Source organism: Gobius niger (genome assembly GCF_951799975.1).
Source record: "Gobius niger genome assembly, chromosome: 2".
NCBI classification, from domain to species: Eukaryota; Metazoa; Chordata; class Actinopteri; order Gobiiformes; family Gobiidae; genus Gobius; species Gobius niger.
The window spans coordinates 35,907,497-35,924,650 of NC_136853.1; the positions used below are offsets into that span (position 1 = coordinate 35,907,497).

General features: G+C 38.7%; 1 protein-coding gene across 1 annotated transcript in view; it reads right to left on the reverse strand.

The window, feature by feature from the left end:
• The window catches only part of celsr1a (cadherin EGF LAG seven-pass G-type receptor 1a), a 109,446-nt gene that overhangs the window by 44,857 nt on the left and 47,435 nt on the right, over positions 1 to 17,154 (reverse strand). Inside the window, exons 4-6 of the mRNA XM_079551547.1 lie at positions 16,557 to 16,779; positions 12,628 to 12,743; positions 10,222 to 10,310 (exon numbers count right to left, since the gene is read on the reverse strand). Coding sequence (XP_079407673.1) covers positions 10,222 to 10,310; positions 12,628 to 12,743; positions 16,557 to 16,779 — 428 coding nt within the window. The remainder of the gene's footprint in view (positions 1 to 10,221; positions 10,311 to 12,627; positions 12,744 to 16,556; positions 16,780 to 17,154) is intronic.

The following is a 17,154-nucleotide window of genomic DNA, read 5'->3' on the forward strand; positions in this document are numbered from 1 at the left end:
CATCCAATTAATACAAGCCATTAAAGGCTTACAAACCAAAACTTTGCAGAATTACAGTCAACAGAAGTCAATGGAAGAAGATACGTCTGCATTATTTAGCGTCTGCACGGATGATTTCTGACTAATCTTCAATGACATCGCCTGTATTCAAGTTGAAGGGAGAGGTTGCCAAAGAAAACAGAGATTTGCTGCTGAGGACCTACAAGTCTGAGGACTGTCTGGGTGCCAGCGTTAAATGGATGAAGAGATGAGCTCTGACAGATGAGCGGAGACTCTTACTAGGAAACGAGTGGTTAGGCCAGATCTTACATAACTGAAAAAGCAACTTAAGTGGTACATGAAACCAGTTTGAACGCTCCTGACTGTCTAAATATTACAGACAAGATTGAGAATGGCCTCAACATACATTTGCCATTTCTGTTCTTTGAGATTTAGAATTAATCGCAACTATAAGCAAATAATAGCAACTGTCTTTCTTGTCTTTCAATGGGGTGATTTATATAGAGCTTGGCATCAGCACAATTCTAGTATAACTGCTCTTAAAAGTGTAGCAAAGGAGTAAATTTACTAATTACAAACCAATCTGCTGTGAAAAAAGTAAGAATGTTGAAGAAAATGCCTTGTACTCGTATCGGTATTAGGTATCGGCTAGTACTTAAATCCAAGTACTCGTACTCGTTTCAGTTTTAGAAAAAGTGGTATCAGTGCATCCCTAAAACAAACTATTAGTACTACCCTAAAAAGCATGTTCATCACTCGCCGCGGGGTTGATCTATGGAATGAACTCGAGGAGGACTTAAAATGTTGTAGCTCCTGCATAACTTGAAGTTGAAGAACTGTGAGTTAACACTATGTTCTGCTTCGTTCTCTGTGTAAATTTTCTATCATCTATCTAACATTGTAAAGATGTGTATTTAATTTGTACTTTAACCAATGTCTATAACAAAAACAATGGTTGTCAAGGAAAGAATTAATGTGAGAAAGGGGTAAGCGTTAACAAGTTTTATTCTTCAGCTCACTCCTTTGAGCTTTTCGGTATGCCTTGCTAAATAATTGTATACAGCACAAATTATGCCTTTTTGTTTATTTTCACACAAATAGCTTAAATAAATGAAATTAATTATATATCCACGCTACAAACAATGGACGAAGGAACTTAACGTTTACTGCATGATTTTGCAGTTGGAAGGGAGGAAACCGGAGAATAAAAACAAGGACTTAAAATTAATTAACTTTGTTCTGTTATTGGATCTGTTTTTGTTTTTTGGCAGTGGAGAGAAGGTGTGACATAAAAAAAGATGGCAGTAAGTGTCGCACAATAATGGTCAACAATGGGAATACGTGATCTTTGTTTAAAGTTACAAGTCATTGTGTATTAGATTATATCAAATTCAAAAGCGTCAGTGATCAATAGAACAATAAAAACACACATTATTGAGTGAATGTTAAATTCTCAAACAACAAAAGGTTTTCTATTGTTAATTAACCAGTTCATTGTGAGGATGAATCAAATCAAATGTTCACCAACAATTCAGAAAGAAAGTGAAAAGAATGCAGGTCTACAGACTAATGCAAACTGCACAGACACTCTAACGGACCAGAACCAAAAAGAAGACCCATCTAGATCCAACTACAGATCCTGCTACAGCCCCTGGTGCTTCCATGTTACCTCTGAGTGAGAGAGGTAAGCATGCGGAGTTAGTCCTACAGAAACACACTACACCCGAAACAAGGAAAACACCACTAGGCGGTAGGGCTAATGGGTTACCTCCTTCTGATAGAGCTCCAGCCAGGCCGTTAAGAGAGGGAGGCGCACTGCCCCACTGGAGTCCACAAGACTCCCCCCGTCCTGGGACAGACACCGAGGGAGAGAGGGTTAGACCGAGACCCACAACTCACACAAAACAACACTACGCTTTCAACTACACATGAACAAACTCTACAAAAGAACTCTACATTTGGCAACATACTACGAGCCCGTGTGTTCTTTGTATTTCTATAAAGGTGAGTTATTGCAGCAAGTTTGACTGCGCAATATGAGAAAAAGAATGTGATATTCACCTTAAAAACTGTTAAATTAGGAACATCGTGACTAAACAAAATGTTTGCCTGTTTTTAAAGCAGAACTTAGTAACTCATGCCCCTAGAGGCCATAAGCGCCAGTGCAGGTGTTATAGCATGTTGTGTTTTTTTACTTATTAATTGTCCGTAAGAGTTAATACTATGCTGACAGAAAAGACAAAGGGAGAGAGGGATATTGTACATTCAATCACACAAAGGAGATCATTTATTTCAGTCAAACTTGGCTGTAAACACTGCTAAAGTGGCGCTAGCCCACAGCTAGCTTTGCCCATTAGCCTGCTAGCTTCTTCAATGTGATTCTATTAGAGTGTACGGCGCCTCCGGGTCAGAGCAGGGAAAGTTGCAAGCATGGTTTTCTGGCCAGCGACACCGGGGAAAGACCCCAATCGTCCCATTAACACTTGCATTACCCCCAGAGGGACAACGAAAAGAATTTATTAAGGTAAACAAGTTACTTCTGCTTTAAATTAGAGACAGCATACTGATGAACAATTTTGAAAAATGTTTATAATGAATAAAAGTCAAAAAATAAAAGTGCAAATTTCAAATGGAAGACTTATACTACTTTCGCTAACATAGCTTACAATGACAAAAATACCAAAGGATTAATCAATAGCAAAGTTGTGATGATAAAATATAAAAAAGTATAAAAACATAACTATAACTTCTGCCAGAAAAACGTAAGAGACATACGTATGTTCATCAGGTTTGTTCATATTGGGAAAACTGTTTTAACAAACTTAAAGGGGCTGGATGCAAGTTGGCCATTTTGTACTCACTACTGCCATCTCAGGCCATATGTGTAACTGCACCTTCTATATTAAGCTCGTGCATGACGGCAATTCGGACCCGAAGTGACACCTTTTTGAGTGAGAGTGCAGGATTTTAGAGGCAGTTGTGGTGAACAGGTCTGAGCTCATTCTACACATTAGGACATGGCTGGAACATGTAGGGGAAGGAAAATACTTCATTTTTACATTTTTAAACTCCCTATAGTCCCTTTAACTAATATTCCAACAATGTAAAAAAAAAAAAAAGTTTAGTAACAAAAGAGCAGACTTCTATCATGAAGCACTTCCTTGTATTTAAAAGCTTGTTTTGGTGGGATGATAACCTTAACTGTTGGAGGTCTCTGGCTATCAGCTTCAGGACAAACAATAACACAGTCTCTTCCTCTAACCACTGCACGCCCTGCACGGGAATGCACAGACCACTGGCACCTCACCGCCAAAATACCACTTAACCTCTCAAAACGCAAAAGAGAACAATCAGAGGCAGTACTTTGTGAGATGGGTACCTATTGTAACAAGAGACAGCGTCAACATGCAGCGCTAATCATTTTAATAATGCACGTGTCAGTCTAAGGCAGCCATTAAATACTTCTTTGGTATCTTTTGAGGGCATGAGATCCTTGTTTAGAGTCACAAAATGTCATTAAGGTAAGCAGACAGAAAGTAGACGGGGGAATATAATATGCTGCGTGACACACAACATGATGACAATAACAAACAGGTTCTTTGAAGTAGGTTAATACAACACATAGACAGGAAAAGCAGTATAATTGAGTGACATGTCTGCTAGATGAATAATGTAGTGCTCAAGTTTCATAAAAATGATTTGAGATTATTTTCCCACACACAGTATTAATAACATTTAAGACGGGAAAGGATTGTAAATAAGTAAATAATATGACACGGCTAAAATTGCACTTTGGCTACATCAACACAGATTATCAACATATGCTTACATGCTACATATATACTTGTGCATATAAGTGTTGCTGATAGTATTGCTAAGTTACAAGCTTGAGTGTTGGGGTCAAGTCTGAGTGACATCTAAAAATACGCTTCCACAGATTTAAAACTTACTTTGAGCTGAGCTGTGAAGTCATTTACACCTCTGTTTGAGACTCTGGACTGTAGTCAACCAAAACAGAGCAATAGATAGGCTGTTGAAGAGGGGGCTAAACTAAATACCCCGCCACACTAAACTGTCATCTTACAGTACAGGCAGTAGAGGACAACACACTGGGTCTATTGGGATAACATGAGGTTTCATATAAAAGACTGCTGCTATTTACAGTTCTGTGAAAAGAGCACAATTCAAATGAAACACCAACCTACCAAACTATAGGCCAGTTCAGTGCATTTTTGAAGCATAGTTTTTTTGTTGTGTTTTTGATTTTTTGTTTGTTTTGCTTTTTCATCACTTTATGGGCACTTTTTTGTTGTTTTTATGTCACTCTTTCGACATGCGTTTTTGTCGCCTTTTCTATTGTACTATTGTTGCTTTTCCAGTGCGTTTTTGTCTCTATTGATACAGAGGGCATTGTGTCATAGAAGGGGGCGTGGCCTCGCCAAGGGGGTTAGTAGAATTTTTCACTGTTTTTAGCCATTTTCTGGCAAAGTATAAACTTATTTATCACAAACAAATAAAGTCAAGTCTAAATCGGGCCCATATTCTCACAGCAGATTGTTCAGTAGAAGCGAAAAAACGGCAGTCATAGCAAGCGCTAGCTAGTGCTAGCATTAGCACGGTGCTAACATGTAGCATCATGTTAGCATTTCCGTTGTTTTATGTATCTATGGGCTGTTGAACCACTTTGCTCCTCTCCATGTCTTTGTATCTTTATGTAGTATAAAACTATATTCATAATTCAGCATTTGTTACAGTAATTTTTGAATAATTAGAGAAAGCTTAGATTTTTCTCCAAATTGTTTTCCCCCTTAACTGTTTATATTGCAATGCTTTTTTTTCAAGAAGCTTGTAGATGAATTGATTAGAAGAGAAGAGAAGAGAAGAGAAGAGAAGAGAAGAGAAGAGAAGAGAAGAGAAGAGAAGAGAAGAGAAGAGAAGAGAAGAGAAGAGAAGAGAAGAGAAGAGAAGAGAAGAGAAGAGAAGAGAAGAGAAGAGAAGAGAAGAGAAGAGAAGAGAAGAGAAGAGAAAAACTTTACTGTCTACCATGCACAATGATGGCAGCCTTTGGCTTGCTCACAAATTGAGCAAGCCATTTACTTTAATATTTAGTATGCATGCCCCTATAGCCTTATAGTTTAAAATAAATTCTGTGTTATATGTTTTATGTTGCACATCTGCACCGAGAAAATTCCTAGTTTGTGAACATGTTCTCACAAATGGCATTAAAACCTATTCTGGGGTTAAACAAGTATATTTCGGATACAAGACAAAAACAACACTTCCTCTAACAAGTTTTAAAATTGCTGCCAAGTCTTCTGTGTCTACGTCCTATTCAACTCTACAGGCAGGACGGCCTTCGAGACGTAGCACCAGCGTGGAATCCCAAAAATGTGCGTACTTCTCGATCTATTGTCGTCCCCAAAACACGACGGTCCCATATGCATCCAAGCAAAAGAAACTACCCCCTGTTGATACCCCCAGCCATCAACCCACCCCGGCTTAGCGCAAAAACGGCAGGTCTGTAGCTGTTGTCATGCCAGCCGCCCCGTCACCTTTGACCTTTGTTTTTTAGACTGGAGGCTCCCCGCTTGGTTTAAATAGAGCAGGTTTGAAAAGAGGCAGCTTTCCGCCCCTGCACGCCCTCAACCGCCTCATCATTTGACCTAATAAATCACTCAGTGTGTAGAGGGTGTGCCGTAACAACAAGTAACACTCCGCTTCACAGCAAGCAAAGAGGCTGCACTCAATTAACACATTAAATTGTCCTTAAAAAGTGCCATGGGATTCCAGCAAAAGGTAACTAAGTTTGTACATGTGCCGGTATGGGAAGAGAACGTTTGTCATAAGTTTTGACTAAGCTTGAACTGAACCTTAGACTTACCCCTGTGCATAAAAAGTTTCAAATACTGATTAATCAAAAGAGCAAAAGCTATGCAATAAGTAATATATTCATGCAAAATACCCCAGTGATAACAGTCTGACCGGACTTTAGTACAAGCATCACAGTCCTCAGTCAGATCTGCAGAGGGACTTCTATTAGCCCCGGGTCTATCTACCGCAGTTTCAGTGACAAGGACGAATTCACAGACTTTCATCTACAACAGATCCATCTGAAGGTTCCATTCACATGTCAACACGTCTACTGCATTATGAGAACATCACCTTTATACCCCAGATACATTTACCATACATCCCTCCAGCATTTTATAGGATTATGTTGCATTTAGTCAGAGCCACTTCTGATCTTTCAACACAGAGAAAGTGCCATAGGTAGATCATGTCGCCAGCCTTTGCATTTTGCATTTGCAAGACACAAAAACATCAAATGATATGCATAAGAAATCAAACACCCGATTGTGAGGGGATTGTGGATTATGTATCTAATATAAGACTAATTAAAGATTATACCATGGTCTGGGTGAATACTCGATTCTGATTGGCTGGAGGGTGTCCGACAAAAAGTGATAATGTACACCTCGCCCGGCAACAGTTAAATAACAGTTTTCTGGGAGGACTTTATGGACTGGATCTCTTCGAAAATCCAGTTACAACAGGACACTCTTACTTTGGACAATATCATTTTGGGGATTAGCCAGAAGGACTCACAGATGGACTATGCTTTGAACAAATAATTAAGCGTTTCACAATATTTAATTCATTCTTGCAAATGGAAAAAAGTCACGCCTATTTTTACAGTGTTTGACAGACAACTTGAAGGAAACTATCTGATATCTTTAAATTGTATGAAATGTAAATCTGCACTATCTCTTCTTAGTGTACTTGACAATCTGAATGTTTCTTGAAGAAAACCTCTGTCGGAAACTGCTTGGTGTGAGTGTGTGTGAAGGGGTATGTTTAGTTTATTTAGATTTTTATGTTTTATTGTTTTGTTTTATTTTATGCTATAGTGCTTTAGTGTCTGGTGCCTTGAATTGTTACTGTCATTTTAATTTGCTGAAAATTGCTAATGTGTTATTTATTTGTTAAATAAAACAATTTTTCAAAGTAAAATAACAGTTAAATCACGTTCTATATCACTCCACTGCAGCTGTTTCCATAGTAACGATAAACAATAGGTAGCGTTCACGATTTAGAATGTGATGATGTCATAATGTCAGATGGAGGGCAGGGCCAATGCAACTCTATGGGAGAAATGCAGTTTTTGGAAGAAATCTCTAAAACGAAAATTGACAAATGTTTTTCCTCTTCAGTATTTGATCGTGAGTGGATTCACAAACCTGTGATATTATTTTTTTGTCTGAAAGTCATTTCTATTGGACAACATCATGGTCATGTTTTCGCATATTTTCACCACTTTTTGACATTTTTTAGAGATAATAATTGGACATTAGCTCATATGTGCCGACAGAGGAGACAATTAACTTTGTGACGTTTTTTGTTTCATGTGGATTCCTCCAGTAATGACTGAGATATGAGCCAAAAAACAAAGACATAAAAATATGCATTTTGTCAGTTACCACCGTTACCATAGTTACCGTCAGTTGACCTCCACCTCAGTGTTAAACTATAGGCTCTTTAGAATGTTGTGATGTCACGTGAACGCTACCTATTGAGCGGGAACTAGTTTCAGGTAAAACTGATTAAAAGTGAAATAACTCCTGTCCAGGACTTTAAAAAAATATGCAAACAGGCCCCAATGAACAGTTTCAGTTCACGTTTTTTTTTTTTTTTTTGGTTTACTCAAAAATAATATGTGAAAATAATTTTAAAATATGACTGAATAATAATAATAATAAAAATTGATTGAACTTACTCAAAACTAAACTAAACTTTTTTTTTTTTTTGAAAACCATGCAAGTTACTGTGCCTGAAAAATATCTAAAATACTGTAAAGATTTGAACAACAGTTACATTAAATCTTAACCTCAAGAAGCAAAACAATTTTACGTTTCCATGGGCGGCACATCAACACAACATTTAAGAACCGCGCAGACAAACACAACAAAAGTCACTGTGTTACTGAACGCCTGGGGCATCCGTCTCCTTCAACGGCCTAACAAGCCTTGAATCATTATGTTTCTCATTGTAAATCCAGTCTGAAGTGCACGGTGTAAAGATGGGGACATGGATCAAAACAATAGACCCCCTGAAGCTAACATGCTAACGGTGCTAGCTCGCTATGATTCATCACCGTTGTCAAAGCTAGCATGTATGTTTTCTGCTCAATAGCACGAGCAACAGACGAACAAGCCGTGAAACATGAGAGGACAAGCTTTGTGACGGCTCCTCTTGTTAACGAGGGGGAAAAAAACAACAACCAGGTGTCTGAAATCTGATGCGAGGCGTCTTAGGTCAGAGCGGGGATGCTGAGGTGTTCAAATACATGAACTAGGGAGAGGAGGAGCGAAAACCGAACTCATAATGATACAACTCAAGTAAAAAAAATAAATAAAAAAAAGCATTTATCATTCCATTAATGCATTTAAACATTTTACTCAAAAGAAAAGTAAAGAAGGTTGACAAGGGCCATATTTGCTTTCACAGTGTAGGAAAGGAAAAGAAGTGTGATTACTTTTAAAGGGATTTTTCAGGATTTTTGACATAGGGCCTCATTTCCAAGTTATCCAGAGTGTTGTTGATTTGTGAAGATATATATATATTTTTTTAATTCATGCAGTCCTTATATTTGAAGAGTTTATTGGTGCTAGGCTAGTGCTAGGCTAGTGCTTGGCTAGCGCATGTCTATAGTAACTAGTAGCCTGCATTAAAAACAGTCTGACCCAAGCTCAAGGCAAATCACTTATAGCACTATCACCGATATAAATGTCTGTGTTTGAATAATTTTTTAAACATAACCTTTTTTTTATTTTAAAGAACTTATATTTGAGCAGCATCAGCTTCCTGGTTGTAAGTTACGTAGCATTGTCGGAGTGATCTGCGAGGTTACCGGATCTACAGTAGTTTGTTTACCTGCGGCCGCATGACTACATAACTACATAACTACATGACTACACGTGGAATTCACAAAGGAGCTTTCTACAAATCAGATATTGATGAAGAAGGCAATCCGGGTATTTATGGAATATCTCCATAGTTACAACGTCCGCCATATTGGCGTCATAGAAGCTGTTTCATTAATTCCTATGGGCGTCTATGCAGCAAACGCACAAAACTAAAATTTAGAGGCTGGTTGCACCAAAGAAAATCACATAAACTGTGGTTGTTTCTGAAGACTTGTAAATAGAGCTTTTTCTTTCCGCATGGTAGGGAATGATGAAACAAGTGCCTACTATGGCAAGATAAGAATGTCCATTTCATGGCATTTATATAATTTCCGATGTTTCTTAATAATAAACAAATTATTAGATGATGTTTAGTGGCCGTTGAAAGTGAACCCGACCCACAATTAGCTGAAAAAATGTTTCAAGATTTGGATCAGAAGCCACTTTTATATGTTAATTTTATTATGAACTATTTCATTAATGACTTCTAGTAAGGCTTTGACTTCATCTAAATGAGGTCAATGGGTTGATAACACTGGATAGCTGCAGGAAATGACCCCCTATGTCAAAAATCCTGAAATATCCCTTTAACTCCTACCAAACAGGGGCTACTGTACACTAGCAGCAAAAAGCAGAAAGACAAAGTAAGGGGGAGCATGGAGATCAAACACACAATATAGTACAATATATGAAACCTTGCCTTTAAAACATTTAGTCGCGATAGCCAGTCTAACATGTTAACATCGAGGAGTAATGTCTGGAGGCTCTGGAAGTTGGCGGCACCCTCAATTGCCAACAACATAAGCTGGTATGATATAAAATTACAACTGAAGTGGATATTTGAGTCCGCTTGTGAAATAATCGGTGCCTCTGCTCTGAGATTACACTCAGACGAGGTGCAAGACAAATACCGTGGGAACGACGTGACAAATTGAAATTCACCAGCAAGCGTTGCGCAACGGGCTACAAGTGGCAACGTATTAGCGGTGAAGGCAGCCATTCATTTCTTACAGACAACAGACAACACTTATAGAAAGCAGAACGTGGCCGAGTGACCGTTTCACCCCATTACATCATGCCTCTCTTGAGTTATGGGTAAGCTAATGCAAAAGTCAAGCAAGTTCAGCTAAATGATATTTCAATACAAACTAAATGCACTTGGCTTAGTTTATTCATGACATTATGTGCTATGGCGTTGGCAAATAAGGTGTAAGACTTTGTATAAGTAGAAGCAGCAGTTGTTGGGACAGTGTCTTACCTTGTTGTAGTAATGAAGTTGGACAGAGTGCCACTGTCCGTCGCTGACTCCTCCAGGGATGTATGGAGCGACTGTGGTCTTGTCCTCACCTGGAATTATAAAAAAGGTCAAAATGAGGCCGTCAAAATGCTTCTTAATTTGGGAAACGTCATTGTGACAAAACAGCATTTGTCAATTCTCTTGTTCCAATGTTTGTATGAGCAATGCAAAGAGTGCTGTCACAAAATGCATCAAGGAGACTGGATTTTTACCATAAATGTAAAAATAAAACCAGTCAAACGATAAAGGAACAGGCCACCGTTTTTCCATACTGAGATATGTTCTTACCTGAGTTTAGACGAGTTTTGTTTTTCTTGTTTTTTCTTGTTTTGCGCTCCCATGTGTTGAGTGTCAAAAACGGAAAAACATGTTTAAGCGATTTGTTTTGTTTTATTACGAAACTAGACACTCTCATACACCTTATGTGTGATTTTGGAGGCTCTGTGATGAACAGAACTGAAATAAATGACGATCAAAAAAAGCGAAAAGTCTTTTATATATTACTGCGTTTCTTTTCTTTTTTTAGTCCGAGGGGGCGTCGTGTTCCCTAGCGAACAGCTTTAAACCCGACATTTTTCTCTCACTCTCTAGAGCGTTTGACAGAGCGGCTTCCCATGAAAGATCGAAACAGTTGAGATTGTAACATTTCTCTGAGTTTTAAAATGGTCAAAATCGGTCCAAGGACGACTGAGAAACTTCTGGGTTAAGTCTTCAATCCGAAAACCAGGCTGTTTAAATGCACACGCGCTAAAAAATGATCGATAACACGTGGTGTTTCAAAAAGTGTCAACAATGTTGTCGTTGAAAATTTACTTGAACAGGAGATATTTTGGCATTTGCCTCTTCCCAAAACGTTAGTGTCCGTCCAGAGAGGAGAGAGGAGGAGAGGAGTTAATCAGAAAGGAGAGAGTTTGATTTTGATTAAAACTAGCCTCTGTTCTGGTTAGCTTAGATTAGCACATAGAATCAAACTCTTTTCACCTACAGAGAGCTTAAAGTCTCTTCTGTCAAACAAGCCATAGCATGTGTCCATAGATATAACATAGAATATGCTGTGGTGCTACAAATATCATGAAAAATGGTCTGGATTGTTGGCACTCACAGCTCAATCCCCAAAACAGCGCGGCACTCAATGTGTTAAATAGGGGAAATGTGGAAGAGCTTGGTCGCTTCTAACTTCACCCCCATTTGTCCCCATAGAGGAGCGGAGGAGAGGCTAAATGCTAACAACATGTTCGGTGTTTTTGCATGACTGAGCGCACGCGTAAAGACCAGACAGGTACGCATCAACTCATCTAAGCTCGGGTAATAACATATCTCAGTATGGAAAAACGGCGGCCTGTTCCTTTAACTGTATATTTTTTTGTACCTTTCTCATTTGAAGACGAAACAGAAAAGAAATATATTAAAGTCAAGTAAAATATCGTACATTAATCTCTAACCTCACATGTTTGCAAAGCTGATGTCCAACAAACTTCCCTTTAAAAGCTGCCACATAAATCACATATATCGGTAAATCCAGGTAGGTCAACACAGTATCAACATCTCTCAGTGCGGTGATTTATAGCAGCACCACGACTTCTGATTGACTTGGGGTTTAGTGTATTTGTTAAAGGCAGGGGCAGCAGGAATCCAGCGACGTTCTGTAACACTAACAAGACAAGTGTGTTTCTTTGTCTGCAAGGCCAAAAGAGGTCAGCCTGTTTCCCATTGTGAGCCTGCCACAGTGATACATGTGGAAACAAGTCAACCCTATAATTTAAAGAGTGCGGATTCTTTTCTCTTTTTGTATAATTAATATTCTGATCCATTGTAATTTATTCATGATTTTTTGGAAATAACATGCAAAAATGTACCTGGTTTACCCAAACAACTATAATATCAGTGATCCACTCTGGTTCTTAGCAAAGAGAATCTACATATGCGTCATGGCGTCCTCCCCATTCAAACAGCATGTCACACTGATTTTTCGTGATGATACATGCGCTCAATATATTCTGGTCCTGTTCCTGATCTGATCTAGGCCACAGGGACTTGAACTTGGCCGGGATCCCAAAAGAAGCCAAGGATCCTCCCTGCTCGGCATCATGGGAAAGTCTTTGAACAACAGCAACAATTCGACAGTTACTACAGTTACCGAGGGTGTATTTGTTTACAAGGAGAGACTGTAACTGTGGAAGGAGAACACCGATATTTCCACGTGTTTACTCTAGGTGTTAGGTAATAGTTATTTTAGCACTAACTTGGATGTTAATATTTTGAGATGTGTTTTGATGTTTCTTTGGTGAGGTGTATCTTAGTTTCCCGACACGTCGTAGAAGTCATTATTGTTTCTACACACAAAGGCTAATTGGTTAAAGGTTTTACCTCCGGAAAAGGTGAGTTGAATCTGCTCATCGATGATCTCCAAAGCGATGAAGTCGTGCTTCTCGTTGAATCTGCCGTTGTAGAGCAGAAGTGCGTTCCTCTCTCGGGTCGCGAACCTTGAGACGGAGACACAGTTTGAGTTTGATGACACTTTGACCTCTTACCAACCCGCCTGAACCGAGCACATTTTCTCCTGTTCAGCTTTACCCAAATGTAAAAGCTCCTCAACTCACCGTGCTTTCGTCACATTTTTGAAGTGCTTTTGTAGCTTCCTTGTCACTTTTTTGTTGCTTTTCCAGCACGTTTTTGTCTCTTTCTTGTCACTTTTTTGTCACCTTTTTGTTGCTTTTCTAGGACGTTTTTGTCTCGTTCTTGTCACTTTTTTGTCGCTTTTTTGTCAGTTTTTTGTCTCTTCATAGTTACTTTTTTGTCACGTTTTGTCACTTTTTTGTCTCTTTCTTGTCACTTTTTTGTCTCTTTTTTGTCACTTTTTTGTCACTTTATAGTCAGTTTTTGTCACTTTTTTTTCACTTCTTGTCACTTTTTTGTTGCTTTTCTAGGGCATTTTTGTCTCTTGTCACTTTTTGTTGCTTTTTTGACACTTTTTGTCACTTTTTTGTTGCTTTTCTAGCACGTTTTTGTCTCTTTCTTTTCACCTTTTTGTTGCTTTTTTGTCACTTTATTGTCACTTTTTTTGTCACATTTTTGTCACTTTATTTTTCATTTTTTTGTTGCATATTTCTTGCTTTTCCAGCATGTATTTGTCACATTTTTGTCACATTTTTGATACATTTTTGACACTTATTTCTCACTTTTTTGTTGCCTTTTTGTCACTTTTTTGTTGCATTTTTGTCACTTTTTTGTCACGTTTTTATCTATTTTTTTTCTGTTTGTTGCTTTTTCGGTCACATTTTTGTTACTTTGCTTCTTTGATGCGTTTATTTAACCTTTTACATTTGGGTAAAGCCAAACTGAAGAAAAGGTAAGAATTGGAGTTAAATGAGAACAATAATGCTATTATGAATCACCACTTTTACTTTTTGAATCTGACAGCTGAGTTGGCACATTCTGTGTGAATTTATCCATAATCCCTTCAGGTAGTTAAAGTGTAATAACTAAATGAACATTGGCCAATTTTGGACACTGTAGGCCTTGTTCCACATGCAGGCACGGATCAGCCTGGTCAACCTGGTTTGGTGAGGTTTTCCACAACGGAGGCCAGGGCCAAACCGGTCTGACCAGGTATAAGTTTTGGGACCGGCCTATGATTGTGGTCAAAGAGCTGAATCGTACCAACGTGACGTGAACAGACTGCTGGCTCCTGATTATTAGCATTTATATTGAATAAATTAATATTAGCATTTAGCTGCTGTTAGCTCAACTTTAGCTGGTGTTAGCATAACATAGAGTTGATACGTGCATGCAGATTGTGGCGTAGGAACTCTTTTAATCAAAATAAAGAAAAACACCCAGGTACTGTTAGTGTAGTGCATACCAGACAGAGGTCAGAGAGTTGAAGGGCTGGTGCAGAAGCTCTGAGAAAATCATGCTTAAATCATTCTGTGAGAAAACCGCTCAGCTTTTTTGTTACTGTTCCCCTGTACCCAGTCCAACCCAAACAAAGCCTGAACTACTGTGTGAAGACCTCAAAGATAACCTCAAAACCACAGAGTCTGGCGGCCTTACGTACAACCTCCACAGCGAGAAAAGACAGGATGTGAGAACTATCGGAGCTAAGACACAACACAAGTGCGACAGACCTGAGCAGAGGCAGCACCTTTCGCTCGCTGTTCAAAGTTCGCATACCTCAGAGCGCGGGCATGTTTTGGTGTGAGAGTGGAGGGCAGAGGAGTCACTGTGCAGATGACGGTGAGCGCAGGGAATCAGGAAACAAGGATGGACGGCGATAAGGGAGACTCATCAAAAGCTTTTCCTGTTTTTACTACATTACAAACCCTAACTCTGTGCTAATATATACCCGCATCAATCACATTCATCTCACTTATGTGTTTTCCGTCTGGACCTTTGTTGTGATTGTGTGAGAGAACACGGGTAAGGTGGAGTTAGGCGTGGTGGTAATAATCTTTTTTAGAATATTTAAACATGTTATGGAGCACTACTGAATATCGGGAACAGCAGCAGCTCATAGCAGACAAGGCAAAAGTGCGCTCAGGTCTGGACACGCCTCCGTGATAGAGTTTAACCAAAATGCAATTGTTTGTGCGGATCTTAATCACAGTTTACTGCGTCAGAATCTCAGGCATGTGCTTCAGAGTCTCTCAGGAGGACATTCATTACCAGAGAATGGATGATCTGAGTAAACAATTAATCTGAGGTCAATGTGTAATCAAAATTCTTCAAAGGTTAATGTTTATGACTGTCTGTGAACTTTACTGAGAGCTTTACTTGAAGGTTGCCCAGTGTGTTGAGGCCTGGATAATATTGTGCGCACACTGAGATAAAACAACTAGTCACTCCTAAACTTTATGACAAAGTGCAGTAATAGGTGGAAAATAGGAGGTGGCATCAAAAACAATAAAAACAATCATCAAGCAGGAGCGGAATGTACAATGAAGCAGCTGCAATGAGATGTAACAGCGTTCAATTCAATGACAAAATGTACTTCATGTTACTGTATCATTGCCTTTTTTGCGATACCGGTACTTCAACAATATTTGGTTTTCAATACCGACACCTGAACGAGACTTTTTTTGATACCTATGCTAAATGACTTGCTATATAGAACCATAAAACAGATGAATGTTAATTTATTAATTTTCCTTCCATTTCACTTCCTCTACATTTGCATCATTTGTTTGAGGTGAAACAATCAAGAAACTTCCTTTAAAGTGATAGTCTGTAAGTTTGCAAAGTGAGGAGAGATAAGAGTGAAATTTGAAAGTAAACAATTCAAATTCCTCCCCTGTTTAACCAGAAAGCCCGTCTTAGTTTGCCAAACGAGGAGCGCGGGAACAGGATTTTCAAAAGTAGACGATCAAGCTCGTCTCATTGGTCAACGCAGGAGAATACTAGACTCTGATTAGTTGCTGAGATCCAGGAAGGAGGGACTTTACAAAAAATAACATTTATATATTACTACTTACTTTACATCAAAATGCAAGACCAGGTAATCAAATTTGCACATGTTGTATAATTTGTAAAACATTTAGACTTCCAGACTATCACTTTAACGACAAAAGGGCACAAAAAACACTTTGCGAGTTTTTCTTAGTTTCCCCCATTTTTAACCAATTAAAAAAAAATATAATAATCCATTTCCCCCAATTTTTTAATTTTTTCCCCAATTGTCCCAAAATTGAAATTATTTTTTACCCCATTTTTTTTCAAAACGTACCCAATTTTTTTTTTTATTTTTTTTTTTTATATTTTCCACTTTTTCCAAACATTTTCAACTTGTGCTTCACTTTTCTTTTTTCTTTTTTTCTTTTTTTATTCTGATGACCAACAGCATCAAAACTTGAATATAAAGATTTTAAACTTCTTTTTGGTACCTGCTTTTCTTTATTATTCCGATACCAGTAGTGCCTAAACCTTTTTGTTCCATCGTTTAACGATACCCAGCCCTAGCTACTGTCATTTGCTAAAACTGTCATAATAACAATGGTTTAATGCAAGAACATCTTGATTTGACATTTTTTTGTCAAACAGTTGATCAGCATTGTTATATTGTCTTGATTAACCACAGCAAGTCCCATTTAATCTCAACCTTGGTCAAACTCAATTATCATCACGGGGCTTTTCGGTCGTCAGGTTTACGATCGTTCATTCTGTGGCAGTAACAGAACCTCGTTTGGAGTTTGGAGGAGCACGAGCAAGACTTTTGCATGCGATTAAAAAAGTCTAACTCGTCTACATCCGTGAGTTATATGACTGTTTTTAATGTGCCATTCCTGAGCCCCAGTACTCACCAGAATGAAATGGTGAAGTGGAACCGTTGCCTCAGCCCTCTGAAGGTGACGAAGGACTGTCCGGGGAAGCTGCGTGTGGTCATCTCACAATAGGGCGTCTGGTACTCTGCATGAGGACACTTGCAGCTGAAGCCTCCGTCCGGTCTGTTCACACACTCCCCTCCGTTTTTACACACTCCGGGCACACAGTGGTCTGAGGACGCGTCCAGCTCGCAGTGATCACCTGGGAGATGAATGCACGAGCGGTTATGCTAACGCTACATAGCAATTTCAATGATCACAATAAGTCAATCACAAAGAGAGCAAAACACTCAACAAACGTCTTCTGAAACACACGTGACTCTAGTGTTAGTTTAACAGTTCTGTCAAATGGTAATGCTCCTCATCATGTTTAAAATGTGTGACTTCCATCTTGATTTCACAACATAAATAGCAAATCTAATTGTAACCGTAATACATGTCAGAAAAGACAGTCAATGTGGCTTATTGAACCTCTTAACCCCCACCTGAACCAAGCACATTTTCTCCTGTTTGGCTTTACCCAAATCTATAAGCTTGGAAGAACTAATAGCGACATGATAGTGCCAACAATGAGACA